Below are 12,192 nucleotides of genomic sequence, written 5' to 3'. Positions count from 1 at the left end.
ACTGGTACTGACATACAAATAGGAGAACCGGGTACGATTTTCGGGTACAAAAATACCCACACCGGGTATTGTTCCAACCGGGTTGGAACTGGAACCGGTTCCGGTTCCACTGGTTAGGTTCCGGAACCGGTTTTATTGTGCACGTCTACCTCCAGCGATGAAGTAATCTTTTCTATATAGATTCTTCTTGTTTTATTTTTTTTGAATAATATGATAGGCTAAATTTGCTTTAAGCATTGGATGACGGCCTACTACCAATCTTCAACCGGTTTTAGACATGTAATAAGGCCGGTTCCAAGTTTCAAATCAGACCACATCGCCAAAGCACAAATATAAACTGTTCGTATCTAAAATCAGCTAACTTTATTCGATTTAAATTTTAGATCATCGATCGGTTACAACATACTTTAAACAGCCCTAGTGTTTTCAACTTTTTATCGATCTTACATTATAAACCATGCATTTGTTCAAACATAAAGTCAACTAAAACTCACTCAAAGGAGGAAATACAGATTATGTAGCAAAACATATCGTCATTTGTTCTATTTCCATCAAATTATTGAAGCATGAGATTCAAACAAAAATCAAAACCATCTTTTTCCTACTTATACTCAATCAACAACTTCAATAAGAGTTGTTTCGTAGTCATCAGGTGCAACAAATCCATGCAAATTCATCACTGTTGCTGCTACATTTGCTAGCCCGCCACTTGGCACATCCTTGCGGAACTTCACACCAGCTGCTAACCCGGGACCACCAATTGCAATTGGCACCTGATTCAAACAATTGCCGTTTATGCAATTACTATTTATTGAACTCTGATAAGCGACTTAAAATAAAAAAATAATGATAATGAAAATCCAAAAATCAGTCACGTCAGTTTTAGTTACACGCAAAACCAAAACAAAAGTTTGGTTTTACAAAGACATAAAACCAACCATCAGTTTTTGTAGTGGCTCGGTTTTTTTCATTTTCATGTCCCTTGTCTTGTTTAGAATAAATTACATGTTCCTTCCCTAAACTACAATAATTACAATGTATGTCCCTACTTTCATTTCTCATTACAGTATGGTCCCTCGACATGAATTCACTGAAGTTTACCCGTAAATTTTAATGGGACCAAAACTGTAGCAACCTATGAAAGTTAAGGACCTCTGGTGTGATTAATGAAGCTTAAGGACAATTTTCATAATTTTTCGCAAATAACAGACAAGGACAAAAATGTAATTTACCACCAGCATTGCATCTTAACTAAATATAAAAGTAATAGTAAAACGCGTACCGGTTGAAGTGTGTGTGATGTTAAGATCTGAACTTGACCATCCTTGAGGATAGGTTGACCCTTTTTATCTCTTTTAACCATATCTTCAGCATTACCATGATCAGCAGTCACCACATATATTCCACCCACTTGTTCTACCGCATCAAGAATCATCTGCAACAACACCAAAACCCAATCAAAATCGATCAAAGGCCAAAATAGATGAACGGACATAATCGAGAAAATCAATTGAAAGGAAATTTTAATATAATGTGTTGGATCTAGTGTTGAATCTAATAAGATATTACAACCAGACTAAATTGTAACAGGCCTAAAAATTTTACGGAATATACTAACAAACGATCTAAAAACGAAAACTAACATAAATGAACAGAAACGCACGAACAAAAACGAATTTAAATGAACGAACATTCACAAACAAAAATGAACGAGCAAGACAAATGTTCATCTTCGCTCATTCATTAAATAAAAAAACTTCCAGCGCGGACGGTTCAGTGAAAGTTCGGTTCATTTACAGACCTGTATAACAGGTTGGGTTGACTCGAAACAATGTCTCCTTTATATAATAGTTGGGAGATTGATAAAAACTGACAGTATAGGGACATGAGTGTGAATTTAGCAAAATTTAATGTGTTATTTTACATTTGTACTAAGCGCGTTATATATGATTACTGATGATATAATCCAACATTTTGAATACATAAAACTTTATAACAAATTAAGGGTGTTCATTGGTTCGGTTTTTTGGTCGTAACTGCAAAACGAACCGAATCAAATAACAAGCACCACAACTAAAATTACAACGTGAGCGGCTTTCAAAATTTAAATGTAGTTAATAACTCAGATGGTCCTTGTTGTATGTCCATTTTGCAAGTTTGGTCCTTAACTTCAAAATTACATGTATGGTCCTTGAAACAGATGGGCGTTAATTTTTCTAGTTAAGTGGGCATAAAATGACTACAATACCCTTAATAGATTCAAATAGTTTTACCTTAACAGCTTCATCAGCAGCCTTGCAAGCCACAACGGTAGCCTCAACATCACCGGTATGTCCAACCATATCACCATTTGGTATGTTTACACGTACCTATTATTTTTCAAATCAAAATATTTATTATGATTCTGTGAATGAAAATAACAGCTCTATGAATGAATACTTTTAACTAATAATGTTACATAAATTATTAAATATAGCTTACTTGGTCAAATCTTCCACTAAGGATAGCATCACGGGCCTTCTCACCAATCTCCAAGGCTTTCATTTTCGGTTGAACATTAAAAGTAATTCCACTATCACTTGGAATTTCAACATATTCTTCCAACTCTGAATTGAAATATCCAGAACGGTTTCCGTTCCAAAAAAATGTAACGTGACCGAATTTCACAGTTTCACTGTTGAAAAGAACAAGTAAAACAATTGTTGTGAGATTCAGATACATTTGAGAAAACAGAGAACAAATAAGTTAATTAATTATGGCTTGGTTACAATTATCACTCGCTGGAATAGACATAACAATATTGGCAGGTTAGGTTACAAGCCAATAAGTGGGTTTAGGTTAAAACGAGTAATTTTATGTGGGTCCAAATAGGGACTCAAGTATCAACTTTAATTAACTAATATTCTCACATCTGACCAAAATTTTAAAAGAAATTCTCACCTGCAAGCAAATGTGCGGACCCCGTTATGCACCAAATACTCGCCAGATGTCCTTTCTATTAACGGAGGAGAAACAAGATAATGAGCTGGAAGTTTCAATTCCCCATCATACTGAAGCATACCCGCATACCGGATCTTTGGGAAGCGCACTCTGTCAAACTTGTCAAAGTTCTCATATTCCAGAGCTTGTGCAAGCATAGTCATACGGTCTGCACGGAAGTTGAAAGTGACGACCGCATCACCATCCACAATAGGGCCCACAGGCTTTTCATTATCATCAACAATGACAAATGGAGGCAAGTATTGGTCGTTTGCACCCGGTGCCTGTCTAAGTGTCTTGATTGCCTCGACAACATTCTTGAATTTGTGAGGGGCCTCACCAAGAACCTGAGCGTCCCAACCGCGTTTCACGACTTCCCAATCGTTCTGCAAAAAAACATGTTACTTAGATGATTTAGGCCTGTAAACAAATGCCCAGTGAGCCGTTCAACAACAGTAAGTTCTTTTATTAAATATAGAAGCATAAACACATGTCCCATTCGTCAATATTCATGTTCTTTTTAACTATTCATTCAAATTTATTCAGTGCTAATATTAACTTAAAACTTTGAATTTCATAGTTAAGCCCTTTATTATATACCTTCTTTTGTAGACGTCAGATGTAATGACCATGGTAATTTGGAGTTAAATTTGGGTATACGTTTACTTGTTGTAAGTAATCGTATTTTTATGCTTGTTTGTGTTGAGTTATGTTCATTTGTGTTCGTTTATGTTCGTGAACCATGCATTTAGAATATTAACTAACAAACATGAACACAAAGACGTTCATTTTCTCAACAAATGAACATGAACAAAAAAATAAGTTCATTTAAGTGTTCCTGTTTGTTCATTTGTTCAGTTGAGGTTAATTGAACGAACAAAAACAAGCAATGACAACATTATCTGGTGTCATGCAAATACACACGCAAGAAATAACTAAATCACACATGCAACCAATCAGATGTTATTACCTCGTAGCGATCCATGGTGACATACATGCGGCCCCCACCGGAAGCCACCTGTGCATCAATGCCTTTGCTTCGTAGCTCTGAAAGTTCTGCTTCGAGTATTTCAGCAAAACCGACACTTGAACCATCTAAGACATCACGTCCATCTGTAAGCACGTGAACACGGATCCTCTTGGCACCATGCTGGCTAGCTCCTTTGAGCAACAACTGCAATCCAATATTAAACATATTTATCACCAAATGTAGTTCGAGTAAAAGGACCATGCGGGCTCATACTAAATTAGCAATGAGCTGAGACCGAGCTTAACTTAGAGATTGTTTAGTGAAAGAGCCTGAGCTTAACTTAGAGATTATTTAGTGAAAGAGCTCGAGCTTAAGAGTGTAAATGAGGCAAGCTGCTCGTGAACTGCTCTAGATCAGCTCGCTAAAAGCTCAAATCGAGCTGAGCTTAAACAAGCTCGATCCTAAAAGTAAGCCTGCTTAATAAACAAGCCCGAGCCCAAGCTTCACTTCTAGCCTGAGTTAACTACCGAGCCTAAACGAGCCTGCTATTTATAATGTTTATTTAATACATTAAATATTAACTTATATAACAATAATCATTTACTATGATTTTATTAATAACTAAAAAGTATTTATTATGTTGTAATTATAACAAAAAATATATAGATACACACAAAACGTATATAAATTAAGGTAAAAAATTAATAAAGGAGCCGAGATCAAGCTTCAAAAAAAGTAGAGCACAAAACAAGCTGCGTCCGAGCCTGAAAACTACACATGACCAGAGCACGAGATCTATGCAAGTTAAATGAGCCGAGCTCAAGCCTAGTCAAAATCAAGCTTGAACTCGGCTTGTTTACACCCTGCTTGAGCCGGAATTTAAACATTGAGTTTAATTAGGCTCACGAGCTTCAATGAGTCTACATCTTACCCTCCTCAGACCCTACCATAGCTTTGCTATTGGTGGGATTTACTGAGTACGATGATGATGATTGATTAAAATAATAAAACACATACATATAATAAAAAATAAACAATATATGTGTTGTGCGGGTGTATAATAAATTTTATTTAACAAACAAGCAAAGGTCATGCGACGAGCCGATTTCAAGTTTACACATAAGGGTCAAACAAGCCAACCTCAAGATCTTTTATTCCAATGAGCGGATCTCGAGCTTGACTCGGTTGTTGGCTCGTTTACAACCCTAAACTGCATTACATCAATCAATTGTATATACCTGTAACTGATCAAGGCGTGAGTGCACACCCCCATCACTCATCAATCCAATAAGATGCAAGGTGTTTGTTGCAAAAGATTCCTTGATGTAATTAAATCCTTCATCTTCATATATTTTTCCAGATTCAAGAGCAAGATCAACAAGTTTCGCACTACATGAAAGTAAACAAAGGATTCGTAAGTAAAGAGCAGCTGAATAGATTAAAAAATATTCATAAACATAGTATGATAGGCTTGTAGGCATGTAAACAAACTGAAAGAACACAAAACACTTAAAATGAATGTTCCTTTATGTTCACTCATACTAAAGAACGGTTCACGAACGTAAACAAACACAAAAGTACATTAATCCTTAGTGTACATAAATAAACATAAATGAATAAACATAAACCAACATGAGTTAGAAGTAAACGTATATAAAAATTAAAGTCTAAAATAACATCATTGTTAAACATAAACCAACATGATTCAAAAGTAAACGTGAATGTAAAAAATTATAAGTCTAAAATAACATCATTGTTAAATGAATAAACATAAACCAGCATGAGTTAAAAGTAAACGTGAACATAAAAATTAAAGTCTAAAATAACATCATTGTTACATCAAACATTTCAAACAGTAATGCATAATTTTGAATGAATATTAATACAAATGAGCAACTATAAATAAACATAAATGAACAGAAATATACGAAAGTAAATGAACGTACATAAACGAGCGTTCACGAAGATACATGAACGCACAGTTATGTTCGCTCATTTAACCAATTGAATAAAAGTGCGTGTTCATATTCTTTTGTTTATTAAATGAACAAACATAAAGGAACTTCTCGCAGAACAATTCACTGAAAGTTGGTTAATTTACAGGCCTATAGTACGATAAGAATCTGAACATGAGTAGCAAGTATGGTGCCTTTATTGGCGATTAATAATAAAGAGAGACTACTGTTCTTCTTTGTTTATAATGTGTAAGAAACTAAGGTGTTTGAGATTGCATATTTAAACAACATATCTGTTTATTGTATCTTCTGGAAACATATAAGCGCTTTTGAGTGATTGGATATAATAAAAGTGTTCATGCTTAACTTCTTATTTCCAGTAAACAGTTTGAGATTACTTATTTAGTTATTTCAAACTGATAACTCTCGATCAGCTCAAAAATAGAAGTACACCCTATGTAAGCAAGTATTCTCTCTAATATTAACTTAAATTAGAAGAAAAACTTTCAAAATGGGTAACTAAGATCAAATGAGCAAAGCAAAGTTACCCTTGAGCATAGATTCTTCCAGCACCAAGAGCGTTATGTCCAACTTCACTGTTTCCCATGTCATCCTCTGTAGGAAGCCCCACAGCAGTACCATGAGCCCTAACCAATCTCCATTTATCAGGGGCACCCTGTATCAAACAACATATATCAAAACTAAAGACTATCCAACACAATTTGTTACTAACAGATCAAAACAACATGTAAATAATTGGTCTGCAAGCCTGCAACCCTTCTTTTTAGCATAAAAAAAATTGTTAATATTGCTTGGTTAGCCCTTGAACCAATCACTCTTCCATTACTCAAACTTCCATTAAATACAAACCTAAATGGCATTCAAATCTTACTAAAACATAATACAAAACATTAGGTCAAAATAATTGATTTTTTTTACTTAACATCACTTAGGGAGATAGGGGGTGTTTGGAATTCCTTATTTTACCTCCTTAAACTTTTCAATAAGTTACAAAAGTGTAACTTATTAACTTTTCCCACTTACATCAAAAGCAATCCCAAACACCTTATTCATTTTCAAAAAGTTAATAAGTTATAAGTTGGTGATAACAAGCAATCCCAAACACCCCCTTATTTTCATACTCTGGAATGATTAACTAACTATTTCAGATTTGTTAGTAGGATTCTTCAGATCCATGGTGCTGATTAATCGCTAGTCAATACCAATACCACACCGAGTCACCGACTAGTCGTCAATTAATTACTATCTAGTCAAAACTAAAACATCATATATATAAAAAAACTCGGTATATGTATTTATATTTTATAAAACCACGTATAAACCCTAACTAACTCAGATCGCGTTGTAAACTCCGTCATCGATTCGATATCACTAAAACTGATCAGATCTAAAAGCAATCAACAAACAGATAATAAGCAGAGATGAATCGGTTACGTTTTTGAGTGAATCCATGGTGGGAGTCTCGGCCACGTGGATGCAGTTGAACTTATCAGGCGAAGCTTCACCCCAACCGTCCAGAACAATCATAGCCACCAGCTTACCCTTGGGAAGCTTGGGGTGATCGGCCAGTTTCCATGAGAATCCGGTGCTTCCCATATTGATTGATTGATAGATCTACGGTTAGGGTTTGAAAAATGGAAGAAGATGTTAGGTATTGTTTTCAACAAGATGGTGAAGAAGATATTAGTCTGCTGCTGATGCTTTATAGTGTGATTTGACTGGTTTTTGATATTTTATTAATATTTTTGGGACTGGAAAGTCCCTGGAGTATGGCACGTGGTTAAGAATGGCCCATGGGTTTATCAAGGCACACTTTTATTGAATTCACATGATTGTAACTAACTACTACTTACTAGATGATATTAGAACTTTAGATTGAATTCGCATGATTGTAACTACTAGAAGAAGATATTAAAATAATCAAAGTGTGATTAATAACTTTAAGAAAATAAAAAAGAAAATTAAGTGGGTTGGTTGGTTGGAATTATCATTAAAAAATGGTTTGAGTTGGTGATCTTAGTATTTTTTTAACATAACTGAGACAAGAAAGTTTAATACAAAATTGAAATAGAATTGTGAAAATTATGAATTCATGCGTACTAGTGTATGGAAGATAATGATATTTATATGAGACGTGGAAGGTGCAGGTTAAATATCATTTTGTATATAATTAAGTAATAAGAATAAATGTTTATGTGATTTTGCAATTTTTTACTTAAAGTTGTGATTAATATATATTTATATACTTTTCTATAATATCATTTGTATATTAAAACTAATTTTTAAGTAAGCAAAATGAGAATATTATTTTGTTTATATTGTGGGATTATAATGATGATATGATAAGAGGTTGTGTTTTTGTAAGAAGGCATTATATAATGTCATGTGTCCAAGATAGGGCCAAATGAGAAGTTCAGGAACTTTACAGGAAAGAATGTATAAATACGAAATCTTATTAACGTTGCACGTTGCATAAAAAGGGTTGTCGATAAACGCAATGACATCTCTTGAGTACAATGACTATATATATTAAAAGAGAACAATCATATTGTGTCTTCAAAGAAAATGAAAGTTAAAGGGGTCTTTCATAAAAGAGTTTAAGAGTTATTTGGTATGTTTCTTTAGGAAGTTAAGAATATTAGAGATTATTTAGTTTCCTATAACGAGTTGTCTTGTTTTCTAAGTTACAAATTTAACATAAATAGATTTTTATCAGTATTATTTTTTTTTTGAAAGGGCAACTTTAATGACACAAAACAAATAAAAAAAAGGGAAAAATCAACAACGCCTACAAACTACATCATGAAAGGATTACTACAAAGGGAAATTCTTCGTGTTTGTGGGTCTGATTTCCAATAATTGGTATTAGAGTTAGGTTTGACAAGAACGCCGTTTTGAGAGTTGTTTTTTGAGCAAGCAGAGTAGCCCCCCCCCCCCCTTGCGGGGTCGAGAATAGAAGGTGAGGTTGGAAAATTGACGATGAGATTTATTTGAAATTAATAGAGGTGGCAATAAGGGAATTTTGATGACAAATGGACGGTAGCACATGCGGAAAAAAAATAATAATAGGAAGTTAATACGTGGGGAAGTGGTCATTTTTAACAAACTACCGGGTTATCAAATACCTATATGCATGTTCGTTACTTGATAGTTAATTGCTTTTCAAATACTAGACAGGCATGAGACATGAGATATACTTGTTCCAAACCCATTTTCATTGAGTTTCTTCTTAACACTTAAGAGGGTGGCAAGTAATATGGAGGGTAGATCTTGAAAGTGAAAGAATATTCGAGAAGCATCTAAGAAAGCCACGCCGAGTAGGAGTTTACCACGTCATCCAACAGTGACCGTCGGCTGCGTGCCTTCTGACACCAATCACACCATCATTTTTCACGCCTCTTTCTTCTTTAATTTAAAGTGGAAGTCAAAGTCAGAATAAAACACCATCCAAACTTTCCATTTCCATATGCTTCATGGGCCCTCACAGTTCACAGGTGCAAACTACAAACTCATACAAGCCCATATACGCTGATAGGCCCATTAACTTGACACTGCCACACTGGTTTGATTTTGATGTTCGAAAGGGCCATGATGTACTTTTTAATTTTTAGAGTATCCACAATGCTACGGGTGCCCTTAGTGCCATATCATCGTCACATCATATTCTTTACAAATCCTTAAAACCCATCAAATTATCTCCAATGCTAAAGGCGCCCTTAAGTGCCTTTAATTGCCTAGTCAGTTGCCACATCATTATTAATAAATCATTAAAAACACCTAATTTCACCTCCAACAATACAAACATTTTTACGTTTTCCAACTCATCAATTTTGTTATACAACATGAATTGGATTTTTTTTTCAATTGAACATATTAAAACTGCTTTTTTTTTCAAATTGGATTTTTAAATTCAGATCAAACCTAAAGGGTATGTATGTAGTTTACTTAATAAATAAAGGGGCAAATATTAAACTTTCCTCAATGAAACAAAAAAAACCTCTATCTACTTTCTCCATCGCTTCATCTTCTCCACAAGACATTCCCAACTCTATTAAAGCTTCATGAAGGTATTTAAAAAATCCAAGAACTGAAGCTTTTAAATTTTTGCTAAAAAATAAAAGAAAATAGCTCAAAAGTTGGCACAAGAACCCAAATAATGGCGCCCTTGCAGACGGATGACACTTGTGAATCTCTTTCCTTCGGATGAGATTTAATGCGCCTGAAATTATGGACGTTTTCCACATCAGCTCGGGCGGAAGAAGTACATGCGCGTTAGAGATGGTCTTATGCTTGATAGGCCTGTCATAAACTATCCTTTTGCACTTTATGCTATATTCAAAACGTACGTGAACGAATATTTGACAAAAGAAATTTATTTAATTTCTACAATGTAAGAAACATGTTGCTAGTTGTTTATCAAATTAAATTCATACGAATTTTATAAACTAAAGAAACAGACCTAGAAATATTCATATGCTTATTATATCCCTAATAATAATAATAATAATAATAATAATAATAATAATAATAATAAAAGATCACAAAGATATGAATTCTTTTCCTCTTTTTTTTTTTCATTTTTTAACTTTACTTTATTGATATACATCAGGTTAGGTGTATGAAATTGGTGAATCGCATGCTTACCCTCACCTTCACCCAAAGACCCGCCATAATTCGACTCGTCTGCGGCAAAATGGAGCCATGTTTTATTTTGTAATATATTACCAATTTTAACTTAATTCCCACGTATCCAATTTATGTTTAGCATTTTATTTCAAGTTTTATGGTAGTTGTCAAAGTCAATTTGCATGTTTTTCGGTAGTGCTAGCTTTCTTTTATTTCCTAATATATGTATGGTGTGTGATTATGATAAAAGTTCATTGGTTAAACTAGGTTATTGACCTGTGTATGACACGGGTGGAAATATATAAATCGTTAAACAACAACAATTGAAAATTATAATTTCATAAAGAACAAAATAACTTTTGTTTTACAATTAACACAAACTTGAAAATTACAATCTCATAAATAACTAAACAGTTCCTTATAAACCATATTTGTAGTTTTATTTGTAACATTACTCTCCTTATCTAATATAAGCATTTTAACATCAGCTCTACTCTTCACTCATGATAAAGCAACATATAGCTTTATAAAATTAAAAATCGTTAATTAAATACACGGCTATAACAAAATAAATGTGATGAATATATATTTCTCATATATCGAAAAACTAAGGAATATAAATAACTAACCTGTGTTACTGGAGTTTGTGGATGTTAGTGCACAAAAATTTGACACTGTAGATATGTTATCCTGGCATATGTTTTGGATCAGTTATCCTTAGCGTGTGTTCCAGATCCCGTCAGGATCAAGGATCCACAATACTTATTATTTACTAACGGTTGTTCTCATGTGTAATCTAATATTTAGCAGGTATAACGATTAGAAGACTCAGTCTATCTACTAACTTGTAGTCAAGAAGATATTTACGTATATGGATCAATTATCCTTCTGAAGAGTTCCAGAGCTATGCCAGGATCATGGATCCTCGGTATTTGGTGCTATTAACGGTTATTTCTTATATGAAGGCTGATATTTATCAAGTGTAACGGCTCCAATAACTGGTCTACCCCCTATTTCGCAGCCTGAGTGATGGAGCACGTGGTCAAAGTGACTGTTACGTTTACATTGAAGATAAAGGCAGATTTTTAGGAAAATTAGTTAATAGCATTTATTATTAATAACTCCATTGAGTTAATATCTATTATATATAATTGAGATTATGATCAGTTATAGGACACATGGTATACACACACACATGAGTATTCTCTCTATCACAGCTAAGGATAACTGATCCAAAACATATGCCGGGATAACATATCCACAGTGTCAAATTTCTGTGCACTAACAATTGCCCCCCAAAATGGCAGTTGTGATAAGATCACAGCTGTCATTTTGCCTTTAAATTCAAACTTCCTGCAAAAACATATGAGATTTGACAAGTTGGATATAATTGTCACATATCAATGGAATTTCCATGGGAACTTCCCTTCTGGCTGTTTATCCTTCTCCCTGCAAATCATGAACAACTAGTAACACATGTTTAACCCGGATGGATGGTCCGTCTTTAAATGGTGAAATCCAGGTTAAAGATTTTTGGTAATTACAAGTAAATAGTATCTTTTAACTATTTGTTGATTGTCTGTTATTTTGAAAGTATGTCTGATATAGCTTAAGTTTCATTGAAAGTTTTAAGAAATAATA

At 33.9% G+C, this 12,192-nt stretch overlaps 1 protein-coding gene across 1 annotated transcript; it reads right to left on the bottom strand.

The window, feature by feature from the left end:
• Positions 1-519: 519 nt before the first annotated feature.
• On the bottom strand, positions 520-7,574 carry LOC143562559 (2,3-bisphosphoglycerate-independent phosphoglycerate mutase). Its single transcript, XM_077050327.1, has 9 exons — positions 7,360-7,574; positions 6,453-6,580; positions 5,188-5,338; positions 3,950-4,153; positions 2,941-3,365; positions 2,482-2,674; positions 2,274-2,369; positions 1,283-1,435; positions 520-773 (listed from the first exon to the last, which is right to left on the bottom strand). The coding sequence occupies exons 1-9, from the start codon at positions 7,519-7,521 to the stop codon at positions 612-614; spliced, it is 1,674 nt and encodes a 557-aa protein (XP_076906442.1). The 5' UTR covers positions 7,522-7,574; the 3' UTR covers positions 520-611.
• Positions 7,575-12,192: the final 4,618 nt, after the last annotated feature.

This window comes from Bidens hawaiensis, unplaced genomic scaffold, assembly GCF_021521415.1.
Source record: "Bidens hawaiensis isolate Kalapana, Puna unplaced genomic scaffold, B.hawaiensis_p1.1 tig00021032_1, whole genome shotgun sequence".
Taxonomy (NCBI): Eukaryota; Viridiplantae; Streptophyta; class Magnoliopsida; order Asterales; family Asteraceae; genus Bidens; species Bidens hawaiensis.
Note: the sequence above shows the minus strand (reverse complement) of the source record. Positions and strands in the feature narration are given on the sequence as shown.